Source organism: Melanerpes formicivorus, unplaced genomic scaffold (assembly GCF_026170545.1).
Source record: "Melanerpes formicivorus ecotype bairdi unplaced genomic scaffold, bMelFor1.0.p_v2 SCAF_102, whole genome shotgun sequence".
NCBI lineage: Eukaryota > Metazoa > Chordata > Aves > Piciformes > Picidae > Melanerpes > Melanerpes formicivorus.
The window spans coordinates 332,018-359,973 of NW_027142454.1; the positions used below are offsets into that span (position 1 = coordinate 332,018).

Here is a 27,956-nt window from a genome sequence, read left to right on the forward strand (position 1 = left end):
GCTTTATTTAGAATAAACAATCTTTACTTAGAATAAACCAGACCAGGTTGGAAGAGACCTTCAAGATTATCACGTCCAACCCATCAACCAATCCAACCCACCTAAACAACTAACCCATGGCACCATGGGTTCCCCTCCTCCAGCACCCCCAAGGCCCTTTCTTCAGGGCTGCTCTCAAGCCAGTCCCTGCCCAGCCTATATTGGTGCTTGGGATTGCCCTGAGCCAGCTGCAGGACCTTGCACAGGGCTCTGGGCAACCTGATCTAGTTGAGCATGCCCCTGCCTACTGCAGAGGGGGTTGGACCAGATGACATCCTGATGTCCCTTCCACCACAGACCATTCTACAATTCTATGGTTCTATGATCAGCTGGTTCAAGCTCTCCAGGCACCAGGGGAGCTGAAAGGAGCTGCCCCAGCATCTTAAAATGGAGCAGTGGAGTGAGATCAGAGGGTTGGAGAACCTCCCCTATGGAAATAGGCAGAGAGAGTTGGGTCTGTTCAGCCTGGAGAAGAGAAGGCTCCAGTGAGACCTTAGAGCAGCCTTCCAGTACCTGAAAGGGGGCTACAGGAGAGCTGGGGAGGGACTTGTGCCCAGAGCTGGGAATGTCCACTTGGGCATTACCTCAGGTCTTCCCCAGCCAGCCTGCAGGAGGGAAGGCTGGTTGGAAGAGCTGCTCCAGCAGGCAGCAGCAGCTCCTGCCCATCGTGGCTCTTTCCAGCTTCCTGCTCTTGACAGCCATCTCCAAGCAGCTCGTATTTGCAATGGGGAAGTCAATCAGGCTTCTCCTCAGATGACCTCCCTTTCCAGGGAAGCAGAGCCAGCCAAGAGGCCACCACTGGTCCCTGTGCTCCTCTGCACAAACCAGCCTTTCATGGCTGAAGTAGGTCAGGTGGCAGTGGTGCTGCAGGCAGGGATGCCATCCAGCGGCTGGCCAGGCCCCACTCCTGAGGGAGCCAAGGGAAGAGCTGCCAGGGAGGGGTCAGGCATCCAGCACAAGAAGTCCAGAGAGAATAGCGCAGGAGCCTCCCTCCACCCACAGAAGCTAGGCAGCCCCTTCACTCATCCCTATCACAGCCCAAAGCACTGCAGGACCTCAAGCAAGGGAAGTTTATGCAGGACAGGCTTGTGGCATCTTCTCCTTCCCCAGAAATGTGCTGATGGATTCCACAGCAGGGTCCCCCAGCATGCAGACAGAGGGCTAGAGGCTGAGCACCTTCCCCAGTACCTTCCCAGGCTCTTGCTGAGCATTGCTCAGATCCCCTCTGGGGCTGCTCTTCTTCAGGCTCAACAGCCCCAGGGCTCTCAGCCTTTGTTCTTCACAGAGGTGCTCCAGCCCCCTCAGCATCTTTTTAGCCTCCACTGGACTCTCTCCAGTCATTCCCTGCCTCTGTTGACCTGGGGAGCCCAGAACTGGACCCAGCACTCCAGATGTGGAGCACACTGCCAGGCAGCTCAGAACTCCATTATATTTTCACTGTCCCTCAAGGCATTTTCACTCTCCCATTGCCACCTTCCCCAATCCCAACAGCAATGTCTGCTGTGCAAGGCAGGGCTTGGGAAACATTCCCAAACCTGGGGGCAGGCAGCTGAAAAAAAAGCAAGGGGGGGGGCGGGAAAACCAAAGGAATAGGGAACCAAAGAAGGGGCAAACCTGTACTCAGCACTGGTTAGGCCACACCTTGAGTCCTGTGTCCAGTTCTGGGCTCCCCAGTTCAACAGAGGCAGGGAATGACTGGAGAGAGTCCAGTGGAGGCTAAAAAGATGCTGAGGGACCTGATGCTGAGGAAAGATGTTGAGTTGCTGGAAGGTGTCCAGAGAAGGGCAACAAAGCTGGGGAGGGGTCTGGAGCACAGCCCTGTGAGGAGAGGCTGAGGGAGCTGGGGTTGCTTAGCCTGCAGAAGAGGAGGCTCAGGGGAGACCTTCTTGTTCTCTGCAACTCCCTGAAGGGAGGTTGTAGCCAGGTGGGGGTTGGTCTCTCCTCCCAGGCATCCAGCACCAGAACAAGAGGACACAGTCTCAAGCTGTGCCAGGGGAGGTTTAGGCTGGATGTTAGGAAGAAGTTCTTCCCAGAAAGAGAGATTGGCCATTGGTGTTCAAAAAAGGACTGGATGTGGCACTTGGTGCCATGGTTTGGTTGTCAGGAGGTGTTAGGTATTAGGTAATAAGTTGGACTTGAGGATCTCAAAGGTCATTCCTGTTCTATTCCATCCCTATACCTATTCCATTCCATTCACATTCCATTCCTATTCTCCATTTCATACAATCAACCAGGTTGGAAAAGACCTCAGAGATCATCAAGTCCAGCTTATTACCTAACACCTCCTGACAACCAAACCACTGCTGCCTCATGTTCAGCCTACTATCAACCAGCACCCCCAGGTCCCTTTCTGCCTGGCTGCTCTCCAGCCACTCTGACCCCAGCCTGTAGCACTGCCTGGGGTTGTTGTGGCCAAAGTGCAGCACCTGGCACTTGGATGTATTCAATCTCATGCCCTTGGACTCTGTCCATCTATGCATCCTGGCAAGGTCCCTCTACAGAGGTCTCCAACCCTCTAACAGATCCACACCTGCCCCCAGCTTGGTGTCATTGCTAACTCTCTCCTCATCCCCCAGCTGGGAGCATGAACCCTGGCAGGATTTATTTCTCTGTTTTTTCCTGTACTGGGAAATGTTTCCCTGCTGCTGTGAGAGGCTGTTTGTTTGCTGGGCTTCTTTTCTTTCTCCCCTATCAGATGAAGATGGCTGCTCTGCCAGCTCCCCATGGAAGTTTAATAGCATTCCAAAGCCTCTGTTCTACATAAATATGAATGCATTTCATCCAAGAGTGAGCCTGGTAGTGGAGGAGCAGCATTGCTAAATCACTCAGATTATTGTCTGAAGGACTTGCAGTCAACTGTGGCTTGGCTATTACAGCTCCAAAAGTGTGTGTGTGTGTGGGGGGGGGAATAGTGGAGGAGAAATAAAAATTAGTATCCATTCTATTGCATTTCCATTCCATTCTATTCCATTCCTATTGCATTCTATTCCTATTCGATTCCTATTCCATTCTATCCCATTCCTATTCCATTCTCTCCCATTCCATCCCATTCCTATTCCATTCTATCCCATTCCATTCCATTCTATCCCATTCCTATTCCATTCTATTCCATTCCATTCCTATTCCATTCTATTCCATTCCATTCCTATTCCATTCTATTCCATTCTAATTCCATTCTATTCCATTCCATTCCTATTCTATTCCATTCTATCCCATTCCTATTCCATTCTCTCCCATTCCATCCCATTCCTATTCCATTCTATCCCATTCCTATTCCATTCTCTCCCATTCCATCCCATTCCTATTCCATTCTATCCCATTCCATTCCATTCTATCCCATTCCTATTCCATTCTATTCCATTCCATTCCTATTCCATTCTATTCCATTCCATTCCTATTCCATTCTATTCCATTCTAATTCCATTCTATTCCATTCCATTCCTATTCTATTCCATTCTATCCCATTCCTATTCGATTCCTATTCCATTCTACCCCATTCTATTCCAACCCATTCCTATTCCATTTCCATTCCATTCTATCCCATTCCTATTCCATTCTATTCCATTCCTATTCCATTCCATTCTATCCCATTCCTGTTCCATTCTATCCCATTCCATTCCATCCCATTCCTATTCCATTTCCATTCCATTCTATTCCATTCCTATTCCATTTCCATTCCATTCTATCCCATTCCTATTCCATTCTATTCCATTCCTATTCCATTCCATTCTATCCCATTCCTGTTCCATTCTATCCCATTCCATTCCATCCCATTCCTATTCCATTTCCATTCCATTCTATTCCATTCCTATTCCACTTCCATTCCATTCTATCCCATTCCTATTCCATTCTATTCCATTCCATTCCTATTCTATCCTATTCCTATTCCATTCTATTCCATTCCATTCCTATTCCATTCTATTCCATTCCATTCCTATTCTATTCCATTCCATTCCTAATCCATTCCTATTCTATTCTATCCCATTCCTAATCCATTCCTATTCCATTCTATCCCATTCCATTCCTATCCCATTCCATTCCATTCCTATCCTATTCCATTGCATTCTATCCTATCCTAGTCTATCCTAAAGGGCAAACCTAAGAAAGGGTTAAGCAAAGAGGACCAAGCTGCAGGTGCAGCACTCCCAAACTGAGACCAGAAGCCACGCTCCAGAAACTTCCAATTCCAACACCGAGCAAGATTTTATCTTCTTTTATTATGTTGTTGTTGTTTTTTTCTCCACAATAAAAACAAACCAGCTGTGCTCTGAGCCAAACCAAAGAGCTCCAACAAATCCTTTGAGGTTCACTATCAGCGTTGCAAAGTAAGGCTTCCCCAGGACAAAAAACAAACCCAAAGCAAACCAGAACAAAACCCAAGGAAAACCCAAAGAGGGTCACTTGAAATAAATTATTTTCGCCTCCACGTTCTAGAACTCCCCTCCCTCACATCGGCCCTTCCAAAGTCCTAAAAACCAACAGTGAAAAACAAAGTTACCAACCACTCTAGGTAATACTGGGCTCCTTCTAAAGGACGCCAAGGCTAGAACTCACTCTTCAAAGGTCAGAACGGAAAGCCACCGCCAGGTAAAAAGTCAGCTACGCAAACGAGCGCCGGCAGCTGCGCTCCGACCTCCCGGCACAAGGGCTGTAGAAAACAAAACCAACCCAGAGGCGAGCAGGACGGGTTGCAACCAGCCTGCAGCCCCCCAGCTTGCCCCCCCCAGGGCCTCCAGTCACTTCTTCAAGGGGTGGTGAAGGTGTGGGGTTAAAAAACAAACCACCTTAGGAGCGAGATGTTGGAGCTACCACCATGAAGTGCCTTCCGAGGTGCTCTGGAGTGCAGATCAGGCTCCCTTGGCTTTATGGTAACACTGAAGTGCAGGGGCTGGGACCTGGCCTCACACCCCTTCTTCCCCCACCCCATTCCCCTCAAGCTGGCCAGAAAAGCCAAAAGTCCAAAGATGCAGCCCTGGGGAGTGAACAGAGCCCGAGGGCTGGCAGGGCAGAAGAGTCCAGGAAGGGCAAACCAGCCAAGCCACGCTGGGATGTGTGTGGCTCGGCGCAGCACGGCTCAGGAGCTCTGCGGCTGTATGCTGTACGCTGCTAGGCAACTTCCAGCCAGTCCCACAACTCACTGCCAGCCAGGCCACCCTTCAGAACAGGGGCTGAAGACTGGGCACCTGCTCATCTAAAGCAGGGCCTGCTGAAAGGTTCTAAGCTTCCTTCCCTCTTGGAGGAACTCTCCTTGATCTCGAGCTGACCCGGACCAGCGTCCCACAGGAGCTGCCGGCTTTGGGGCCAGGCTTCCCCCGGCCTCTGCTGTGCGGTCAGCCCGAGAGCCTCGTGTGCTAGCTGCAGAAATGGTGCCTGTGGTTCAGCAATTGCCTTTTGTTTGTTGAGGTGAAGGGGGTAGGAATTGAGGTCGCATCCAAAACATTACAAGAACAGGTTCAGCTGTCCCATGCTCTAGACAGCAGAGAGGCAGCCAGCTCCCCCCTGGCTGGGCTGCGCTCTGAAGAGACCTTCCTGCTGGTAGAGAAAGTGCAGGGCTGGGGTGGGTGGTGGGTAGTTTGTTTTGTTGGTTGGGGGTTTTGGGGTCGGTTGGGGTGGTTTTTTTTTGCATTTCATTTCTTTATTGAACATTGCCCACACGAGGAGGAGGAGCAGGAGGAGGAAGGGCAGGCGAGGAGTGCTACGAGTTCTGCTGCATCTGCAGCCTGCGCTCGGCGGCGGCGGCCAGCGTCCTGCGGCGCAGGGTGACGGCGTCGGCAGAGGCTCCCTCGGCGGCAGCAGGGGAGGGCTTCTCCGGGCTCAGCTCCTCCTCTGAGGTTTTGTTCAAGTAACGTCTGCAAGAGGAGAAAGGGAAAGGGTGGGTGGAGCAGAGAGCACCTCTGGATATAGGGAATCACAGCAGAGGAGAGGTTGGAAGGGACCTCTAGGAGATCGAGGCCAAGCCCCCTGCCAGAGCAGGGTCACCCAGGGCAGGGCACACAGGAGCACAGCTGGGTGGGTTTTGAAAGTGTCCAGAGAAGGAGACTCCCCAACCTCTCTGAGCAGCCTGCTCCAGGCCTCCAGCACCCTCACAGCAAAGGAGTTTCTCCTCACATTAAGGGGGAACCTCCTGGGTTGCAGCTTATCCCCATTGTTCCTTGTCCTATCACTGGGCACCACCAAAGGGAGCCTGGCACTATCTTGACACCCAGCCCTCAGATATTTACAGACATTGATCAGATCCCCTCTCAGCCTTCTCTTCTCTGGACTAAACAGCCCCAGGGCTCTCAGTGTGTCTTCACAGCAGAGATGTACAAGTCCCTCACTCATCCTTGCAGCCTCTGCTGGACTCTCTCCAGCAGATCCCTGGTACAGCCACACAACAAGAGAGGGAGTGAGGCACACCCAGAGCAGTGAAATCAAAGAATCACAGAGCTGTTCTGCAGGGATGAGACCTCTACAATCACTGAGTCCAGCCATCAACCCAACACCACCCTGGCCATTAAACCATGTCCCCAAGTGCCACAGCCACAGGTTCCTTGAATAACTCCAGGCATGGGGACTCCAACATCTCCCTGGGCAGCCTGTGCCAATCCTTGACCACTCTTGCAGCAAAGAAAGTTTTCCTCATCTCCAACCTAAGCCTCCCCTGACACAATTTCAGGCCATTCCCTCCTGTTCTGTCACTGATACTAGGGAGAAGAGACCAACCCCTGCCCTCAGTGAAAGTGTACACAAGCTTCATGCTCAAAAAACCCACCCTAAAAGCCAGGACAGACTGTGCAGAGGTGGCAGCAGCTCCTAGCTTATGTGCAAGATCCTCGTGTCTCTGGGAGGGAGATGGTTCTATTGGTTAAGGCTCTGCTTCTGCTCTGAACTCAGAGCCATTCACTGACCCTGCAGGGGAATCACTGAACCTCTCCATCCCTCTTCTTCCACCACTTGCCCAGGGCAACCTTAGAGCTGTGTTTCACTATCTGAAGGGGACCTACAGGAAGGCTGCACAGGGACTGTTTAGGAGGGCTGAGTGATGGGGCAAGAGGCAATGGTTTGACAATAGAGCAGGGGAGGTTTAGGCTGGGCATCAGGAGGAAGCTCTGCACAATGAGGGTGGTGAAATACTGGAACAGGTTGCCCAGGGATGAGGTGGAGGCCCCACTTCTGGAGATATTCAAGGTCAAGCTTGATGGGGCCCTGAGCAACCTGATCTAGTTGGAGGTGTCCCTGCAGACTGCATGGGGGTTGGGTAAGATGACCTTAAAGGGACTCTTCCAACCCAATGCATTCTGTGGTTGCCAGAAGTCACTCCCCAAGGAGTAAGCCTGACACCAAGGCTGCCAAATGCTGGGTAAAAGCACAAGGCAGCAGCTGCCAGAGTTAACATCCCAAGGAGTTCTGACACTCACAGCTCCTCAGTGCAAAAAGGGAGGCAGACATGCAAAAAGTCACCACCACTTTGTCTTCCTAAAGGACATTTGCTCAACACTGAGGAAAAATTACCTTAGGAGCACCCCTGTTCAGAGACAGGAAGGCATTTCAGGGTGCAACAAATAAATACCACATCTGGCCTGACAACAGCAAAGGACACAACACAGAACTCAGTGTAGGCCCTTTTGGTGGTCTCCCTGCCATAAAAAGGGACAACATCTGTTACAAAAGCTAAAAGGTTTCTCTGCATCACCTATTTTTTTAATCAGCAACTAGTAATTGCTCTCTACAGCTCCCTGAAAGGAGGCTGGAGTGAGGTGGCAGTTGGTCACTTCTCCCAGGAACAAGGGACAGGGAAAATGGCCTCAGGTTGTACCAGAGGAGACTTAGGTAGGACGTTAGGAAAAACACCTTCCCCAAAAGGGTTGTCAAGCCCTGGGACAGGAAAGTGCTTGAATCATCACCCCTGTGGGGATTCAAAGCCATGCAGATGTGGTGCTGAGGGCCATGGTTTAGTGGTGGCCTGGCAGTCCTGGGTTAATGGTTGGACTGGAGGATCTAAGGAGGTCTTTCCTCCCCAAACGTGGCATGAGTTCAGGATTGATTCATCAGTGACGGCTGTCAGCAGCAGCCTGAGCCTGCTCTAACCAGATGTGCTCCTTCCTCTTACTGCTTTTGCAGCACCCCAAGCTCTCAACAGCCACAATCCATTACAAACCCACCCTGAGGGACTATCCCCAGGTGACAGGGCTGGAGTTTCCGGCAGGAACCTACTTTCTAGCCTGCTGCAGCAGGTCCTCCTTCCGCTGCACCAACATCCGCTGCCTCTCGTCGGCTGACTTGGAGAAGCGACTCCCCCTGGCCTCAAAATCTTCTGCTTCAGTAGCTTCTGCTTCCACCTCACTCTGTTCCACCATCTCTTCCAGTCTGGAGTTGAGTTCAAGTGGCACTCTCTCTGTCTAGGAGTACAAGAAAAACAGTTGCAAGCCCCTGCAGAATCTGCTAACAGAGATGCATCAACAAGCGCCAAAATCCTGCCAGGGCTGGAAGAAACCAGGCTCCCACCTGCGGCACCCAGCTCCCTTGGGCTCCTTTGAAAAACCCCAGCCACAGACAGAACAAAGCTGCTCCAGCTCCTGTTCAAAGAGCCTCTGTTCTGGAATGCTCTCTCCTTTATGCCACACTGGAAAGTGATCTCAAAGACAAACGTTGATTACTCCTAATTAATGCTCTCTGAAACTGGGGCACTGCGTGGAGATTCTGCAGCTGACTTGACGAGAGTCAAGAGCTGGAAAAGCAGAAAGCCACAGGCTGTGGAAAGAACACCAAAACACCAGAACAGGATGCCCAGAGAGGTGGTTGAGGCTCCATCCCTGGAGACACTCAAGGTCAGACCTGATGGAGTCCTGAGCAACCTGATCTAGCTGGAGATGGCAGAGACCTCTGAAGAGGTCCCTGCACTCTTCAGGGAATGGTTTGGCTTGGAAGGCACCTTTAAAGCTCACCTAGTCCAACTTCCCTGCACTTAGCAGGGACATCTGCAACTAGAGCAAGTTGCTCAGAGCTCCAGACAACCTGAACTGGAATGGACCCAGGGACAGGGCATCTTTCACCTCTCTGGGCAACCTGGGCCAGGCTCTCCCCACCCTCAGTGTCAAACACTTCTCCTTTCTCTCCATTTTCAATCTCCCTCTTTCAGTTCAAACCATCCCCCCTTAGCCTGGCACAACAGGCCCTGCCCAAAACTCTGCCCCCAGCTTTCTTAAAGGCCCTTTAAGCACTGAAAGGCTGCTCTAAGATCTCCCCAGAGCCTTCACTTCTCCACCCTGAACAACCCTAACTGTCTCAGCCTGTCCTCACAGCAAAGGGCTTCCAGATGTCCCTGCTCACCACAGGCAGCTTGGACAAGATGACCTTAGAGAGTCGCTTCCAACCCGACACATGCTGTGAAATGCAAAGAGGAACTGATGGAGTTTCAGTTCCCCAGCTCCTGCAGCACCCAACTTATCCTGCACTCAAGCTGCTGGAGCAAGGCTGGCAGCTGTCCCAAGCCCAGCCTTGGCACTAAGAGGAGCTGGCAGCCCCACACCTAGCACCTCCTCCCCCCTGACAGCCATCCAACGGCGCTAAGGCCAGCCCTGAGCTGAAGGGAGATGGTGCTGGTGAGCTGGCACAGGTGAGACAGCACATCCTGAGCACCTCCTGTCACTACCCAGCAGATCAGCCCTGCCATGGAGAGCAGGATGTCACCAAGCCTGGAGACATCAAGAAACAAACCAACTCCGTGAAAGGTTTAAGGGTTTAGCCACAGCTCAGTATCCCAGGGGGATTACTCAAGCAAGTCTATCAGAGGTATTAGCCAAGTCAGCTCCTATCACACCTGGGCTTGGAGCTCTGATGGAGCTGCCACAGGAGCTTTGACAGCTGCTGATGTGGCCACCACAGGGGACAGCTGCTCGAGTGCCAACAGCCTGGCCTCAGCGGCACCACGGCGTGCAGCACACAGGGCTCACAGCTGCCTGCAAGCCCAGGTGACTCATCCCAAAGCCCCAGAGACAGGCCAGTAATGTCATCTGCCAGACATGAAGGCCTTCAGAGAGCAGAAGCCAAGAGAAATGTCACTTCCCATCAACCAGGTGAACCAAGCAGGGACATCACCAGGGCCCATGCAGTATGAACAGCAAAGCCCCAAACACTGCTTCAGCAAAACCCCTGAGCAGAGCAGCCTGCTCTAATTGCAGATGCACTGCTCACTGCAGGGGGGTTGGACTGGAAGACTCTTACAAGTCCCTCCCAGCCCAAACCACTCTGTGATTCCTGAAGGTCCCTCCCAGCCCAAACCATTCTGTGACTCCTGAAGGTCCCTCCCAGCCCAAACCATTCTGTGACTCCTGAAGGTCCCTCCCAGCCCAAACCATTCTGTGACTCCTGAAGGTCCCTCCTAGCCCAAACCATTCTGTGATTCCTGAAGGTCCCTCCTAGCCCAAACCACACTGTGACTCCTGAAGGTCCCTCCTAGCCCAAACCATTTTGTGACTCCTGAAGGTCCCTCCCAGCCCAAACCACTCTGTGATTCCTGAAGGTCCCTCCTAGCCCAAACCACACTGTGACTCCTGAAGGTCCCTCCTAGCCCAAACCATTTTGTGACTCCTGAAGGTCCCTCCCAGCCCAAACCACTCTGTGATTCCTGAAGGTCCCTCCTAGCCCAAACCACACTGTGACTCCTGAAGGTCCCTCCCAGCCCAAACCATTCTGTGATTCCTGAAGGTCCCTCCTAGCCCAAACCACACTGTGACTCCTGAAGGTCCCTCCTAGCCCAAACCACTCTGTGATTCCTGAAGGTCCCTCCTAGCCCAAACCACTCTGTGACTCCTGAAGGTCCCTCCCAGCCCAAACCACTCTGTGACTCCTGAAGGTCCCTCCCAGCCCAAACCACTCTGTGACTCCTGAAGGTCCCTCCTAGCCCAAACCACTCTGTGACTCCTGAAGGTCCCTCCTAGCCCAAACCATTCTGTGACTCCTGAAGGTCCCTCCTAGCCCAAACCATTCTGTGATTCCTGAAGGTCCCTCCTAGCCCAAACCACTCTGTGACTCCTGAAGGTCCCTCCTAGCCCAAACCATTCTGTGATTCCTGAAGGTCCCTCCCAGCCCAAACCACTCTGTGATTCTACAATTCCATGGACCCCAAAGTTTGGGGAAGGGCTCCCCACACCACACACAAACTATTGGGCTGGGACAATACAGTGAGGGACAGTTGGAATGCTCCTAAGCAACACCACATCTAAGAGGAAGAAGATTCACAGAATGCCCTCATGGATCATACCCAAACCCAGGATGACCTTAGCAGACCTAGAGGAACAGGTATGGGGTACCCTAACTCTTGCCTCTGTCTGCCACACAGGTGAGTGTGGCAAAGTGAAGCTCTGCTGGGTAAAGCCATGAGGAGGGCACTCATGAGGGCTGATGTTCAGGCAAGATCACTGTCTTTCTTCCTCCTGGACCATTTGCACCAGAAGATGCAAGTTAGCTCACCTAAGGTTTGGCCTTTCTTCATAACCAATTTGTAGAAACCAGTACCCAGAGCCCATTCCTCTGTCTGAGCAAAGAGTGGTTACTGAGGAGGTTCCAGAGACAAAAGCATCAAACCTAGTTGCAGTGAAGGCTACAACAAGCCTCAGTGTGACTGACAGCAGATCTCAGCTGCAGGAAGCTCTACACTGCACAAATTGCTCCTCCTTCAAAAGAAAAAGAATTGCTTTCCTGAAAGTTAAGGGATGTCTCAGAAGAGTCCAGAAACAGTCACCAAGAGCTGGTTCCATGAAAGCCCAGGGATGCCTCAGGAGAGTCCCTAAATAGAGTCACCAAGAGCTGGTTCCATGAAAAGCCAAAGGATGCTTCAGGAGAGTCCCTGAATAGAGTCACCAAGAGCTGGTTCCATGAAAGGCCAGGGATGCCTCAGGAGAGTCCCTGAATAGAGTCACCAAGAGTTGGTTCCATGAAAGCCCAGGGATGCCTCAGGAGAGTCCCTGAATAGAGTCACCAAGAGCTGGTTCCATGAAAGCCCAGGGATGCCTCAGGAGAGTCCCTGAATAGAGTCACCAAGAGCTGGTTCCATGAAAGCCCAGGGATGTTTCAGGAGAGTCCCTCAATAGAGTCACCAAGAGTTGATTCCATGAAAGCCCAGGGATGCTTCAGGAGAGTCTGCTTTCAAGAGAATCACCAAGAGCTGGTTCCATGAAAGGCCAGGGATGCTTCAGGAGAGTCCCTGAGTAGAGTCACCAAGAGCTGGTTCCATGAAAGCCCAGGGATGCCTCAGGAGAGTCTGCTTTCAAGAGTCACCAAGAGCTGGTTCCATGAAAGCCCAGGGATGCCTCAGGAGAGTCTGCTTTCAAGAGAGTCACCAAGAGCTGGTTCTATGAAAGGCCAGGGATGCCTCAGGAGAGTCCCTGAATAGAGTCACCAAGAGCTGGTTCCATGAAAGCCCAGGGATGCCTCAGGAGAGTCTGCTTTCAAGACAGTCACCAGGTATTTAATTGATGACAATGAAATGGATTCTCAAGCCTGGGGGGCAAGAGCTTCAGCAGGCAAGCTCCAGCATTGTACCAGCACTGGTCAGATCCAAGCAGTCCCAGCCCTCCTCCAGCCAGGATGAGAGAAACCGAGATAAACACGGCCACAAGTTGAAGCCAAGGCTCCTCAGGAGGAAGGCTGCTCCAACAAGCACAACTGCAACAGCTCTGCCACTTGCTGCTGGAGATCAACAAAGATTCTCAGTGGGCAAGGTGATATTACCCAAGAAGAGAGGAGATGGAAAGCTTGCCAAACCTACTCTAAGGCTAGAGCATAAAGCCATGGTCTCTCTTGAGGACTGTGTCATGAGGTGTGAGGTTACATCCATCCCACTACTTGGAAAGTCAAGTCTCCCCCAGAGGAGATGATGATGGCTCCTCATGGCCTTCCCCCACTGGCATTTAAAAAGCTTCTTAAAAACCAAGCACAGTGTGAAGGAGCTGGTTTGCTGCTAGAGCCTTCTGCAGAGAGAAGAGTTTGACTGGTGACAGCAACAGGTTCTTCTGGCAAGAAGAAAAGAGGAAAGGAGGGAGGGAAGCAGAGGGAAAAGAGGAAAGGAGGGAGGGAAGCAGAGGGAGAAGAGGAAAGGAGGGAGGGAAGCAGAGGGAGAAGAGGAAAGGAGGGAGGGAAGCAGAGGGAGAAGAGGAAAGGAGGGAGGGAAGCAGAGGGAGAAGAGGAAAGGAGGGAGGGAAGCAGAGGGAGAAGAGGAAAGGAGGGAGGGAAGCAGAGGGAGAAGAGGAAAGGAGGGAGGGAAGCAGAGGGAAAAGAGGAAAGGAGGGAGGGAAGCAGAGGGAAAAGAGGAAAGGAGGGAGGGAAGCAGAGGGAAAAGAGGAAAGGAGGGAAGCAGAGGAAAAGCGGGAAGCAGAGGGAAAAGAGGAAAGGAGGGAGGGAAACAGAGGGAAAAGAGGAAAGGAGGGAGGGAAGCAGAGGGAAAAGAGGAAAGGAGGGAGGGAAGCAGAGGGAAAAGAGGAAAGGAGGGAGGGAAGCAGAGGGAAAAGAGGAAAGGAGGGAGGGAAGCAGAGGGAAAAGAGGAAAGGAAGGAGGCAGAGGGAAAAGAGGAAAGAACAAAGCATCCTGCTGTCCATATTCTGGAGGTGGCCATGGGCCTGACCAGGCATGCAGAGAGACCTGATCTTCTGCTTGTTCTATGGATCACTTGGGAGGACTTTCCTTCAGGAAGGAAAAGCACAGAGACAATCCTTTACAGGAGCAATGTGCTGAGGTCCCCCAGTGTGTGAAAAGCTGGGGAGGGACTGTTCAGAAGGGCCTGTAGTGATAGGAGGAGGAGCAATGGTTTGAAACTGGAGCAGGGCACAGGTTGGCCATCAGGAGGAAGTTCTGCACAATGAGGGTGAGGAGACACTGGAACAGGTTGCCCAGGGAGGTGGTGAAGGCCCCATCCCTGGAAACATTCAAGATCAGCCTTCATGGAGCCCTAAGCAGCCTGGTCTAGTTGGAGATGTCCCTGCTGACTGCAGAGGGGTTGGACAAGATGACCTCAGAGGGTCCCCATGACTGTGAAATGCAAGGAAGGGCTGCACCAAGCTCACCTGGTCCAGACCCACACACACTTACCTGTCCATGCAGCTTCTAATTGTGCTTTTTGCCCATTTGCTTTGTTTGCTTAGGCCAACCTACCTGGGTGAGAGCTTCTGTGTCCTCCTGATCAGCACTGTGCCGCTCCACAGAACTGCTCAGCGCAGGTCTGATGCTGTCTGCACGCTGAAACGCAAACAGCAGGGGGGTTAACCCAGCGTGGGGAGTGAGCCCTGTGAACACATCCAAGCCCTGCCCTCCTCAGCACCAGGTCCAGTCCAGAAAGAGATTACTTAGCAATGCACAGAAAGCCTTGTGCTGAAAGAAGATTCTCCCTGCTCCTCCCCAGGCAGCCTCCAATGAAGAGGAGAATCTGATGTGCACACAACCAGAACTCAATATTCTTATGGGCAGAAACATGGTCCCTAGACTGCTTCCCTGACATCTGCTGTCACTAATTAAGAACAAGGCAGTGTTTTGCCCACTGCTTTCTGGGCAGCAAACCTTCCTAAGTGGCACAATTCAATTAGCTGTCAGCAGAGACATCAACTGGAAACATTCTGCACATGAGAGACCAACAAGAGCTGCTTTAACTCAGCAAATATTTGTCCCTAGTCTAGTCAGGAGACTTTCAGCCTGTGTTTGGTACCTGACTGAAGAGAGAAGCACACAGTTGTTTGGGTTGGAAAAGCCCTCTGAGTCCAACCAGCAACCCAGCACCACCTTGGCCATCAAACCATGGCCCCAAGTGCCATGGCCACACCTTTCTGGAACATCTCAAGGGATGGGGACTCCACCACCTCCTGTGCCAATCCCTGACCACTCCTGCAGCAAAGACATTTTTCCTCCTCTCCAACCTAAGTCTCCCCTGGCACAATTTCAGGCCATTCCCTCTTGTTTTATCACTGATACTGCAAATGTGCTGCATTTAGAGATGTGAGCAAAGAAAGAACAAATCCTGAGGTTTTTGACTGGAATTTGGCACTACATCACCTGTGTCAGATTAGAGGTGAGCACACAGAACCACAGCATCAACAAGGTTGGAAAAGACCTCAGAGATCATCAAGTCCAACCTCTCACCCAACACCTCAGGACTACTAAACCATGGCACCAAGTGCCACATCCAAGCCCCTCTTGAACACCTCCAGGCATGGGGACTCCACCACCTCCCTGGGCAGCACATTCCAGTGGCCAACAACTCTCTCTGGGAAGAACTTTCTCCTCACCTCCAGTCTAAACCTCCCCTGGCACAGCTTGAGACTGTGTCCTCTTGTTCTGGTGTTGGGTACCTGGGAGAAGAGACCAACCCCCACCTGGCTACAACCTCCCTTCAGGGAGTTGCAGACAGCAAGAAGGTCTCCCCTGAGCCTCCTCTTCTCCAGGCTAAGCAACCCCAGCTCCCTCAGCCTCTCCTCACAGGGCTGTGCTCCAGACTCCTCCTCAGCTTTGTTGCCCTTCTCTGGACACATTCAAGGGTCTCAATGTCCTTCTTAAACTGAGGGGCCCAGAACTGGACACAACATGCATCCTGCAAGTCACAGAATGCTGGAAGGGACCTCCAAAGCTCATCCAGTCCAACCCCACTGCCAGAGCAGGAGCAGCTAGGGCAGGTCACACAGGAACACATCCAGGTGGGGGTTGAGTATCTCCAGAGAACAAGACTCCACAACCCCCCTGGGCAGCCTGCTCCAGGGCTCTGTCACCCTCACATGGAAAAAAAATCTTCCTCTGCCTCAACTTCCACCATTGCCACTTGTGCTGGCATTGGGCATCACCCAGCAGAGCCTGGCTCCAGCCTCTGGGCACTCACCCTGCACATCTTTATCAACAGCAATGAGGTCACCCTCAGGCTCCTCTGTCCCAAGCTCCAGAGCCCTCAGCTCCCTCAGGCTCTCCTCGGCAGGGACATGTTCCACTGCCTTCAGCATTTCTGTGGCTCTGTGCTGGACTCTCTCAAGCAATTCCCTAAGGTCCTTCTTGACCTGAGGGGCCCAGAACTGGACACAATATTCCAGATGTGGCCACACCAGGGCAGAGTGGAGGGGCAGGAGAACCTCTCTCAACCTCCTCACCACAGCCCTTCTAATCCACCCCAGGCTGCCCTTGGCCTTCCTGGCCACCAGAGCACACTGCTGGCTCATGGTCAACCTCCCATCCACCAGGATCCCCAGGTCCTTTCCCCCTTCACTGCTCTCCAGCAGCTCAGTCCCCAACCTCTCCTGCTCCATGGAGCTGTTCTTTCCCATGTGCAAGACTCTCCCCTTGTCCTTGTTGAACTTCTTCCCATTTTGTCCTGCCCAACTCTCCAGTTTCAGTCTGGCTGAACGGCAGCACAACCCTCCTGTGTCAGCCACTGCTCCCACTTTGGTGTCCTCAGCAAGCTTGCCGACAGTGCTCTCTGTGCCCTCAGCCAGGTCATTGATTAATATATTGAACAACACTGGTCCCACTACTGATCCCTGAGGGACCCCACTTGATACAAGCCTCCAACTAGCCTCTGTCCCATTGACAACAACTCTCTGACTTCTTCCCTTCAACCAGTTCCCATCCACCTCCCTCCCTGATCATCCAGACCACACTGCCTCAGCTTAGCTGTGAGGATGCTGTGGCACAGTGTCAAATGCCTTACTGAAATGAAGATAAACCACATCCACTACTCTGCCATCATCTATCCACCTGGTTATGTCCTCACAAAAGGCTATCAGGTTGGTCAAACATGACTTCCCCCTGGTAAAACCATGTTGACTGCTCCCAGTGACTCTCTTGTCCTTGATAGGCCTAAGGACAGCACTGAGGAGAAGTTGCTCCATTACCTTTCCAGGGATGGAGGTGAGGCTAACCAGCCCAGTTACCTGGGTCCTTCTTCTTACCCTCTTTGGAAGGCTGGAATGACATTCCCCTCCTCCAGTCCCTAGGGCAGGTCACACAGGAGCACATCCAGATGGGTTCTGAAAGTCTCCAGAGGAGACTCCACAACCTCTCTGGGCAGCCTGTTCCAGGGCTCCAGGACCCTCACAGAAAAGAAGTTTCTCCTCATGCTGAGGCAGAGCTTCCTGAGTTCCAGCTTACAGGGCATGGCTGAGAAGACTTTGACTTCCCTTCATCAAGAAGATGCCCTCTGCTGTGGTGGTTTAGCCCCCAGCTGGCAATTAAGCACCAGAGGGCTGCTCTGCTCACTCACTCCCCTCCCAGTGGGATGGGGGAGAACCAGAAAGGTGTGAAAAAATGAGACAACTCCTGGGCTGAAATAGGAACAGTTTAATAATTAGAAGAAAAGAAAAGCTAACACTAGTAACAGTGATAAGCTGTAATGGAAAAACAACAGACAGACAATACCATAACAAAGCAAACCCCAAACCCAACCCCAGGGAGTGAGAGAGGGAGAAATGAAGCCCAAGGAAGCCAAGCAATGCCAATGAGGAACAGCTGCTCAACACCAGCCTGCCAATGCCCCCTTGGTCAGCTTTCCCCCCCAGTTTATACACTGGGCATGATGCCATATGGTATGGAACATCCCTTTGCCAGTTGGGGTCAGCTGTCCTGGCTGTGTCCCCTCCCAGCTCCTTGTGCCCCCCAGCACAAGATGGGAAGTCCTTGACTTGGTGGGAGCTCTGCTCAGCAACACCTAAACCCCTCAGCAGTGACCAGGATTCCCACCCTCCATCCCAACCACAGCACTGCACCAGCTGTGGGAGCATCAACTCCATCCCAGCCAAAACCAGGACAAGATCCACCCTGGTTCTATACCATCTCCATCATGCCCAGGCCCCAGACTTTCCAAAGCATCCAGATGAATCCCCACCACCCTTCCTGCCTTTGCCACACACACATGGAGCTATCACTCCCTTGCTCCATGGGACACCTCTTGAGTGGGTTTGCTCCATGACTTTGGGCTCCATCAGGCATAAGAGTCACAGAATCACAGACCAGTTTCCTGCAGGGCAGAAGAGATGGCTTGTGGTGGTGGATTTGTGCATGCAAATTTGTTCTTCATTACTCTGGGTGGTCCTTACTGCCACATTGTTCACTTGGCAGAGGGCAACCAGCACACAGCATGGCACAGTCCTGTTGGACTCTGCTCATCTGCCCAGCCTGGCAAGGTCCCTCTGCAGAGCTCTCCTACCCTCTAACAGATCAACTCCTGCCCCCAGCTGGGTGTCATCTGCACATTCCCTGATGCTGTTCTCTGTGTGTGTGTCTACACTGAGCCTGCATCCAGGGACAAACCACAGCAGCTGCTCCATCACCCCATGATCCCTCCCCAGCCAGGAAGCGGGATCAAGAAAAGGAGAAGAGAGCCACAAAATGAAAATGGATTTAAAGCAGCAGCCAAACTGACACCAATGCCAGCACAAAGTGTGCAGAGTCCTGCTCAGCCTGGCCAATGTACAGCACAGGGGAAAGCAGGCCTCAGGAGCACAACTGTGAGCAAGCCCCAGCAGGGATGGGGAGATGCAGAAGGACCTCTCTATCCTCAGCAAACTTCCTCCTGCACACTGGTGTTTATGGCCTGGGACACTGCAGCTACCCTGGCTGACTCCAAACTGCTAATGGTTGGCCTGGGATTCTGCTCCAGCCACACCAGGACAGGGACTCTGGCCAGGATTCTGTCCCAGCACACAGCTGGCCTAAGATTCTATCCCAGCCAAACCACTGCAGGGACTCTATCCCCTCTGTGTAACACATTAAAGTCTGGACTGGGCAGGACAGCTCAAGGGGCAGATGGCTTATGCTCAGTGGCTGTCCCAGCAGTTTTCAGCAGGGCACTGTAGTGTTCCAGCCTCCCAGAGGCTGGTGCAAGATGGGGCATGTGAGTCCAGCTATCAACCTAAGACCACCCACAGCCATTACAAGATGTCCCCAGGTGCCATGTCCACACATTTAGAATAGAGTAGAATTAACCAGGTTGGAAGAGACCTTTGAGATTGAGTCCAACCTATCACCCAACACCATCTAATCAGCTAAACCATGGCACCAAGCACCCCAGCCAGTCTCTTCCTAAACACCTCCAGTGATGGGGACTCCACCACCTCCCCAGGCAGCACATCCCAATGGCAAATCTCTCTTGCTGGGAAGAACTTCTTCCTAACATCCAGCCTGAACCTCCCCTGGCACAGCTTGAGACTGTGTCCTCTTGTTCTGCTGCTGGTTGCCTGGGAGAAGAGACCAACCCCCAACTGGCTACAACCTCCCTTCAGGGAGTTGCAGACAGCAAGAAGGTCTCCCCTGAGCCTCCTCTTCTCCAGGCTAAGCAACCCCAGCTCCCTCAGCCTCTCCTCACAGGGCTGTGCCCCAGACCCCTCCCCAGCTTTGTTGCCCTTCTCTGGACAGGTTCAAGAGTCTCAATGTTCTTCTTAAATTGAAAGCCCAGAACTGGACACAGGACTCAAGGTGTGGCCTAACCAGTGCTGAGCACAGGGCACAATGACTTCCCTGCTCCTGCTGGCCACACTGTTCCTGATGCAGGTCAGGATGCCATTGGGTTCTTGGCCACCTAGGCACACTGCTGGCTCATGTTCAGCCTACTGTCAACCAGTACCCCCAGGTCCCTCTCTGTCTGCCTGCTCTCCAGCCACTCTGACCCCAGCCTGGAGCACTGCCTGGGGTTGTTGTGGCCAAAGTGCAGCACCCAGCACTTGGACTTGTTGAATGCCATCCTGTTGGACTCTGCCCATCTGTCCAGCCTGGCAAGCTCCCTCTGCAGAGCTCTCCAATCCTCTAACAGATCAACTCCTGCCCCCAGCTTGGTGTCATCTGCAAATTTACTGATGCTGGACTCAATCCCCTCATCCAGATCATCAACAAAGATACAGAACAGGATGGGGCCCAGCACTGATCCCTGGGGCACACCACTGGTGCCTGGCTGCCAGCTGGCTGTGGCACCATTCACCACCACTCTCTGGGCTCAGCCTCCAGCCAGTTCCTAACCCAGCATAGAGTGCTGCTGTCCCAGCCAGGGGCTGACAGCTTGGCCAGGAGTTTGCTGGGGGGGATGGTGTCAAAGGCCTTGCTGAAGTCCAGGTGGACTACATCCACAGCCTGCCCCACATCCACCAGGCAGTCACCTGATCATTTCTTGAACATCTACTTAGAAGTATCCAGTGGGCTAGAGCTCTGGGGGGGGGGAGGGGTGGCAAGAGAGATGGTTGATATTCATATATTACCCCCTCCAAGCTCAAGAAAAATGTAATCCCTTAAAGAAAATGACAAAAAAAAAAGAGAATTATCAAGTAAGGGAGGCAGGAGACCTGCATGGATAAGCAGGGAAACATCTCACAAAGGAAAAAAGGAGGTTTACAGTATGGGGGAAAAAAAGGTCAGTTGGGAGGATGACAGAAATACTGGCAGAGGATGCAGACATACAAGAAGAAAGGCCAAGGCTCTCTTGGAACTAAGCTGTGCCAGGGAGGTGAAAGGGAACAAGAAGAGCTTTATCAAATACATCAAGGACAAAAGGAAGAGCAGGGAAAAGGCAGGGCCAGTGCTGAAGGAGGTGGGGGAGATGGTAACAGAAGGTGCAGAGCTGGCAGAGCTGCTGAATGCCTTCTCTGTCTCAGTCTTTACTCCTAAGAGCAGCCCTCAGGAACCCCAGTCTCTGGCAGCAAGGGCAGTCTCTGGAAGCAAGGGAGCAGAACTGGAAGCAGGAGGACACTCCACTGGTCAGCCAGGACTGGGTGAGAAATCTCTTGTACCAACTGAAAACACACAGATCCATGGGCCCCAAAGGGGTGCATCCACATGTGCTGAGAGAGCTGCTGGTACTGCTGCTGAGCCTGCCTTCATCAGCTGTGGAAAGTCCTGGAGAACAGGAGAGGTGCCTGAGGTCTGGCTGATTAGATGGTGTTGGGTGACAGGTTGAACTCCACGATCTCAAAGATCCTTTCCAACCTGGTTAACTCTGTTCTATTCTAGCTGGCAGAAAGCCAAGGTCAGTCCAGCCTCCAGAACAGGCAGGAAGGAGCACCCAGGCAACTACAGAGCAGTCAGCCTCACCTCCATCCCTGGAAAGATGATGGAGCAGCTCACCCTGGAGGTTACCTCTGGCCACATGGAAGAAAAGAGGGTCATCAGGAGTAGCCAGCATGGATTTACCAAGGGGAGATATCCTGCTTGACTAATCTGACAGCCTTCTATGAAACTATGACCAAATGGGCAGACAAAGGAAGAGCTGTGGATGCCATCTCCCTTGACTGCAGTGAGGCTTTTGATACTGTCTCCCAACATCCTCATAGAAATGGCTCTCAGGAAATGTGCCAGAGACAGGTGGTCCATGAGGTGGCTTTGTTATACCTCACACAACTGGCCTTGGCTCCTGGATCCACCTGTGCAGATCCCCCTGCAGAGCCTTCCTACCCTCAGGCAGATCAACCCTCCCACCCAGTTCAGTGTCACCTGCAAACCTAAGGGTGCACTCAAATCCCCTCACCCAGATCATTGATAAGGACACTGAAGAGAACTGGCCCCAGCACAGAGCCCTGGGGAGCACCGACTGGATCCAGCTCCATTCCCCACCGCTCTTTGGGCCTGGCCATCAGCCAGTTCTTAACCCAGCCCAGTCTCCACCCATGCAAGTCATGAGCAGCCAGTTTCCCCAGCAGGATGATGTGACAAAGGCTTTACTAAAGTCCAAATAAACACCCACAGCCTTTCCCTCACCCACTACGTGGGTCACCCTCTCACAGATGGAGATCAGGTTTGTCCAACAGCACCTGCCCTTCAGGAACCCATTCTGACTGGTCCTGACCATCTGGTTGCCCTGCACATGCTGCAGAATGGCACTCAAGATGATCTGCTCCACAACCCTCCCCAGCACAGAGGTCAGACTGACAGGTCCCTGGGTCCTCCTTTCAGCCCCTCTTGCAGATGGGCATCACATTTGCCAGTCTCCAGTCAGCTGGGACCTTCAAAGGCCTGCTGCTGCTTAGGGCCCCATTGAAAACTGTTCCTCTTCTGGGTCACTTGGTAGAGAAGGTTCACAACTGGGCTGCAGTCTGGGACATGCATCCTCCACAACACCCCAGAAACCCTGGCTTTCCTTGTTACTCCTTGGTGGGCAGGCAGCTGCTGTCTTGTTCATCACATCCACTAGGATCTGACAACATTCCTCTTGCCATTTAATCCCTGAAAACTCCAGCTCCTGTGCAGCTCCCCTGACCTTACTTTGGGGCAAAAACCTTCCACAGGAGGATCTGAAGCTTTTTCTTCCCTTTCTCCAAGACTTCTGCTGTGTCATCCCATACAATGGTGTCATCAATGTACTGCAGCTGCTCTGGAGCTCCATCCTGTTCCACTGCAGTCTGTGGCAGATGGTGGGGGCTGTGTTTCCACCCCTGGTGCAGTCAGTTCCAAGGCATACTGGCCACCCCTCCAACTGAAAGCAAGCTGTGGCCTACACTCCACTGCCACAGGCATTGAGAAAGACACATTAGTGAAGTCACTTGTGATGTATCACTTGGCTGCCTTTGACTCCAGCTAGGATTGAAGCTCCAGCACGTCCAGCATGGCAGCACCCATCGCCGGTGTAACCTCATTCAGGCCACAGCAGCTTACTGTCAGTCTCATTCTCCATCAGACTTCCACACTGGCCACATGGGGCTACTGAAGGGTGAGCAGGTTTTGCTGATCATCCCCTGGCTCTCCACTTGATGAATTACCCTATGGATGGGACCTGGGGAGTCTCAGCTGGTACAATATTGCCATCAGTGCACTGCTGTGGTAGCAACTGGTACCTGCTGTTCTTCAACCCTTCAAACTGCTCTCCTGCACCTCTGAGAGACAAACAGCTGGTTTAAGTTCCTCTATCTTCAAAGCAGCTCTACCAAGGGCCCCCCCAGTAACCCCTTGGGTCACTGAAACACTCTCCTCTGAGAGCCTATGCCAAGGATGCAAGGGGGCCTCTGGGCCAGTCACAATGGGCTGCTTGTTCCCAGTTCAACTCACTTTTCCCTCCAGCACAGTCAGCTGTGGGGATCCCCTGCCAGTCACTCCAGAAATGCAGCTGGGCTCTGCTCCTTTATAGCTGGATGGTACCAGGGTCAACTGTGCACAGGTTATCTACTAGAGCCTTGTACTACTGTGATGTGCCAGGCCATCAAATCCACACGGTCCAGTAAATCCAATTGCCCCTCCCTCCACCTGGCTGGAGGCAGAGCCCCTCTAGTCCTCGTCGGAGTATTCGCTGCTGGATCCTTCCAGATAGAGGTCGGAAGGCAGGTCAGGCCTCCTGCGCTGCCCGGGGCACTGCCCGCTGCAGCCTGCAGCAGCGCTCCTCCTGCAAGCAGCCCTCCTTGGGACCGCTTTGCCTTGCAGCTCCCTCACTCGCGCCTTCAGGGCCGAGGTGGCTTTGCCGTCCCACTTCCTCATGTCCTCTCCGTGGTCGCGCAGGTAAGCCCAGAGGGCGCCCCGGGGCATGTAGGCGCCGCAAGCTCTCTCCGGAGCAGGGGAACGCCTGCTCCTGGCAGCTGAGCCGTGGGCCTGGGCGGGAGGGGAGATGCCCAGGAACTCCTTGAGCATCTTGAACTGCTCAGCCGGCGTCTTGGCCGCGAGGACGGGGCAACGCAGCCCTTCCTGGTTCTGCCGCAGCCACTCGGTCAGGTCGTCCACGACTTTGCCCTCGCCGTACTTCCTGTAGCGGAAGAACAAAGCGCCGGCGTAGAGCGGCGGCGAGGTGCGGATGAAGGCGTCCCACATGTCTGCCGTGCACTCCAAATCGTCTGGGTTTCTGTAAGGCACCTTCTTGTCCAGGTAAATCAGCTCGGCCACGGCCAGCTCCCTCAGGTACTGGATGCCACTCTCCATGGTGGTCCAGAGGTCCATCTTGGGCATGATGTGTTTCTTGATGGGGTAGGTTTCCTTCACGCCCTCCAGCAGGCGCCTCCACAGGCTGCAGATCTGCACCTCCCTGGAGATGTTGAGCCTGTAGCTCTTGCCCAGGTACCCCAGCAGCCTGGCTTCCCGGCCATTCAGCCTGATGCTGCTGGCGTTGCTGTCCCAGCAGCGGAGCAGCCAGCTCGTCACATCCTCGCACGGCTCGCACCTGAACTTCCTCCGGATGTCCGACAGCTGGGCCAGGGACAAGGATTCTATGGTTACCGGCTCGGGTTTTGCCGCCTCCTCCTCCTCCTTCTCCTCCTCCTCATCGTCCTTCTCCTCCTCCTCGTCCTCCTCCTCCTCATCATCATCCTCCTCCTCCTCTTGAGTCACGGCGGTGACCGAGACCGGCTGGGGTCCGTTCTCTGCTTCATCTGCAGTGCCTGTCGCCGAGGTTGAAGTAGCCTGGAGGAGAAGGGGAAGGTGAAGGAGCGAAGGAAAGTGTCTCCCCTTGTCTCCCCCACAGACTCCTCGCCGAGTAGAAAAGGTAAGGGGTGCCACTATGGATAGCTTCCGAGGGACAGCTCTCCCAGTACGAAGACGACAGCAATGCTGAGCACAGGCCCCCAGTCGGCTGCAGCTGCTCTCACACAGCCACGCCAAGGTGACAACCTCGACCCAGCCCCCAGGACGACACACGGCACCAGGAGGAACACAGACAGCAAGTGAGGGCTTGTATGCACAGCTCTGAGAACAAGCACAACAACCCTGAGAGCAGTCACATCAGCGCTGTGCCCAGTGACTGCTGAGCTCATGCAAGGAATGTTGGTAACAAATTGGTTTTCCTGGCTTCGGAGAACGGTTTGGATTGGAAGGGACCTTAAAAATCATCTAGTGCCAATCCCCCTGCCATGGGCAGGGACACTTCCCACCAGCCCAGGTTGTTCAAGCCCCCATCCAACATGGCCTCGAACACCAGCAGGGAGGGGGCAGCCACAACCTCCCTGGGCAACCTGTGCCAGTGTCTCGCCACCCTCACTGCAAAGGATTTCTTCCTAATCTTCAGTCTAAATCTCACCTCCTCAGGTGAGCTCAAAGCCATTGCCTCTCATCCTGGCACTCCCAACCCTTGTCAAGTTCCTCCCCAGCTCTCCCATAGCCTCCTTCAGGTACTGGAAGGCTGCTCTAAGGTCTCCCTGGAGCCTTCTCTTCTTCAGCCTGAACAGCCCCAATTCTCCCAGCCTGTCCCTACAGAGGAGGTTCTCCAGCCCTCCAATCATCTTGGTGGCCTCCTGTGGACCCACTCGAGCAGCTCCATCTCCTTAACCATCCATGGTGATCGTGATTCTCAGCCTCAATCCATGCCACAGCACTGCACCAGCTATGGGAACATCAGCTCTATCCCAGCCAAAACCAGAACAGCTATTTCACAAATGGGTAATGGTAGAGCACACAAGGCCCATCCTAATCCATGAACAAAGCCTTCTTCTAAGGACCACAGCTAGGAACCCATGTCTGTTCTTCAAGCACACGCTGCTGTGACACAGTCCAGCTGAGTCAGGCATAGCCACATGGAGATCTAACATGCACTAGAGTGGCCAAAAGCACTTCCAAAAGCATCACCTTCCTTCCAGGTAACACCTGAAGGAGAATCATAGAATCAACAAGGTTGGAAAAGACCTCAAAGATCATCAAGTCCAACCTGTCACCCAACACCTCATGACTACTAGACCATGGCACCAAGTGCCACATCCAGTCCCCTCTTGAACACTTCCAGGGATTTTGACTCCACCACCTCCCTGGGCAGCACATTCCAATGGCCAACAACTCTCCCTGTTGCCTTAAAGTAAGCTGGATTGCCCAGTGCTTCATCTTACCTCACTCCCCTCACTCACCCCTAACAGGCTGAGCTCTGTGGTGAACACATCAGGTATTTTGGGTGCATGGGCTGAGGTCTTACCTGTGTGGGGAAAGGTACTTGGATGCGCCCTTCGAGGATGTTGTCAGTGGTGATCTCTACAGAACGAGTCAGCTGCAGATCCTGTAGGACCAAGTGATATGGAACCTGAGGAAACATCTCCTGAATCTGATGGGCCTGGAGAAAGCAAGGGTTAAACAGTTAGGATCTGCAGGAAATACATCTTACCTGGTTGGCATCTCAACAGGAAGAGATTGAGGATATTAACAGCTCAGAGGTGCTGTTGATGATACAATGAAGAACTTAAAATCAGAAGGGTTTGGAGCACAGCCCTATGAGGAGAGGCTGAGGAAGCTGGGGTTGCTTAGCCTGGAAAGGAGAAAGCTCAGAGGAGACCTTCTTGCTCTCTACAACTACCTGAAAGTAGGTTGTAGCCAGGTGGGGGTTGGTCTCTTCTCCCAGGCACCCAGCACCAGAACAAGAGGACACAGTCTCAAGCTGTGCCAGGGGAGGTTCAGGCTGGATGTTAGGAAGAAGTTCTTCATAGAAAGAGAGACTGGCCATTGGAATGTGCTGCTCAGAGAGGTGGTGGAGTCCCCATCCCTGGAGGTACTGGATGAGGCACTTGGTTGATTAGATGGTGTTGGATGATAGGTTGGACTTGATCTCAAAGAGTCTTTTCCAACCTGATTAGTTCTATTCTATTCTATTCGTAGGGGTTGGGAGGGACCTCCAGAGATCATCAGGTCCAACCTCCCAGGCAAAGTCAGGTCACCTAAGCAGGTCACACAGGAACACATCCAGACGGGTCTTGAAAGTCTACAGAGATGGAGTCTCCATAGCCTCTCTGGGCAGCCTGCTCCAGGGCTCCAGCACCCTCACAGCAAAGAGGTCTCTCCTCCAGTTGAGGTGGAACTTCCTGGGTTCCAGGCTGTATCTATTGCCCCTTGTCCCATTACAGGACACCACTGAAAAGAGCCTGGCCCCTTCCTCTTGACACCCACCCTTCAGATATTGATAAGATCCTCTCTCAGCCTTCTCTTCTCCAGATTAAACAGCCCCAGGGCTCAGCTTTCCTCCTCAGACAAATGTTTCAGTCCCTTCATCATCCTCACAGCCTCTGCTGCATTCTCTCCAGTATACATCCCTGTCCCTTTTGATATGGGGAGCCCAGAACTGGACACACTGCTCCAGCTGTGGTCTCACCAGGGCAGAGTAGAGGGGGAGAAGAACCTCTCTTGACCTGCTGGCCCAACTCTTCTTACTGCACCCCAGGGAGCTACACAGAATTCACCTGAATGAAAGTCAGATCAACACTGGGAAAAACATAAAATCAGAAATATCCTTTGCCTTTGTCCTCCCCCAGCAGGTTCCAAAATGGTGCTGGCAGAGCCAAGTGGAGTAAGTTAATAAGCTGCTCTCCAGCCACCCTGCCTACAAACCAGTTTAATAAGATCTGAATGCTCCAGTAAATGAAACTCAGCTGGCAGGGAACTGTTGTGATTGAATTTCAATAATACCCCAAATCAAACAGAGGCAAGTCAGAGGGCACACAAACTGTGTGCTGCATTTCATTCAACATGAAAACCTGTGGGTTTAACCAGTGCTGAAGGTGGTGGGGAGAGGGGACCAAGGACAATAAAGAAAGAAGGGTGGAAGGAGTTGGGAGAGGCAAAGCAATAACTACCCACCAGCTGATGGTGAGCTCAAGCAGAGGCAACCACAGCAAACCCAACTCCCCACTGTACTAACCTGGGACCAGGACAGCTGATTCAGCAATTTATCCTCTACCCTTCCCCTCAAAATGCTTCCCCAGGTTTCAATTCAGTAACACAACAGAGATTCTCCTTTCTTCTCTATTAAAAACATTTAACACTTTAATGGTTTGCTGACCTGAGCCTCTCCATTCAGCAGACATTTTAATGGGCTGCTTCTGTGCTTTTAATAACACACCAGGCTCAGAAGCCGTGATTCAGCCTTACCAAAAGCCCATTTGTGTCACTGGGGCCTGCAAAAGGAAAACTGAACTGACCTTAGATGGAGAGCCCCTGCACATTCCAAGAGGACACAAGCTGCCAACACCTCACCACTCTCTGCCCACCCTGCCTTAAGTCCCCTAAAAATTGTAGCCTTACCCTGGTGAGGCTAAAGCAGTGGTGAA

At 52.8% G+C, this 27,956-nt stretch overlaps 1 protein-coding gene across 2 annotated transcripts in view; it reads right to left on the reverse strand.

The window, feature by feature from the left end:
- Window positions 1-4,237: 4,237 nt before the first annotated feature.
- AMFR (autocrine motility factor receptor) overlaps window positions 4,238-27,956 on the reverse strand; it is a 61,510-nt gene continuing 37,791 nt past the window's right edge. The window contains exons 11-14 of one of the 2 annotated variants that reach the window (XM_068166528.1): window positions 25,838-25,972; window positions 14,170-14,253; window positions 8,236-8,420; window positions 4,238-5,888 (exon numbers count right to left, since the gene is read on the reverse strand). In XM_068166528.1, the coding sequence (XP_068022629.1) occupies window positions 5,735-5,888; window positions 8,236-8,420; window positions 14,170-14,253; window positions 25,838-25,972 (558 nt within the window). In that variant the 3' untranslated portion in view covers window positions 4,238-5,734. Of the gene's footprint in view, window positions 5,889-8,235; window positions 8,421-14,169; window positions 14,254-17,310; window positions 24,343-25,837; window positions 25,973-27,956 lie in introns of those variants that run through there. The other variant, XM_068166527.1, reaches the window with a different exon arrangement.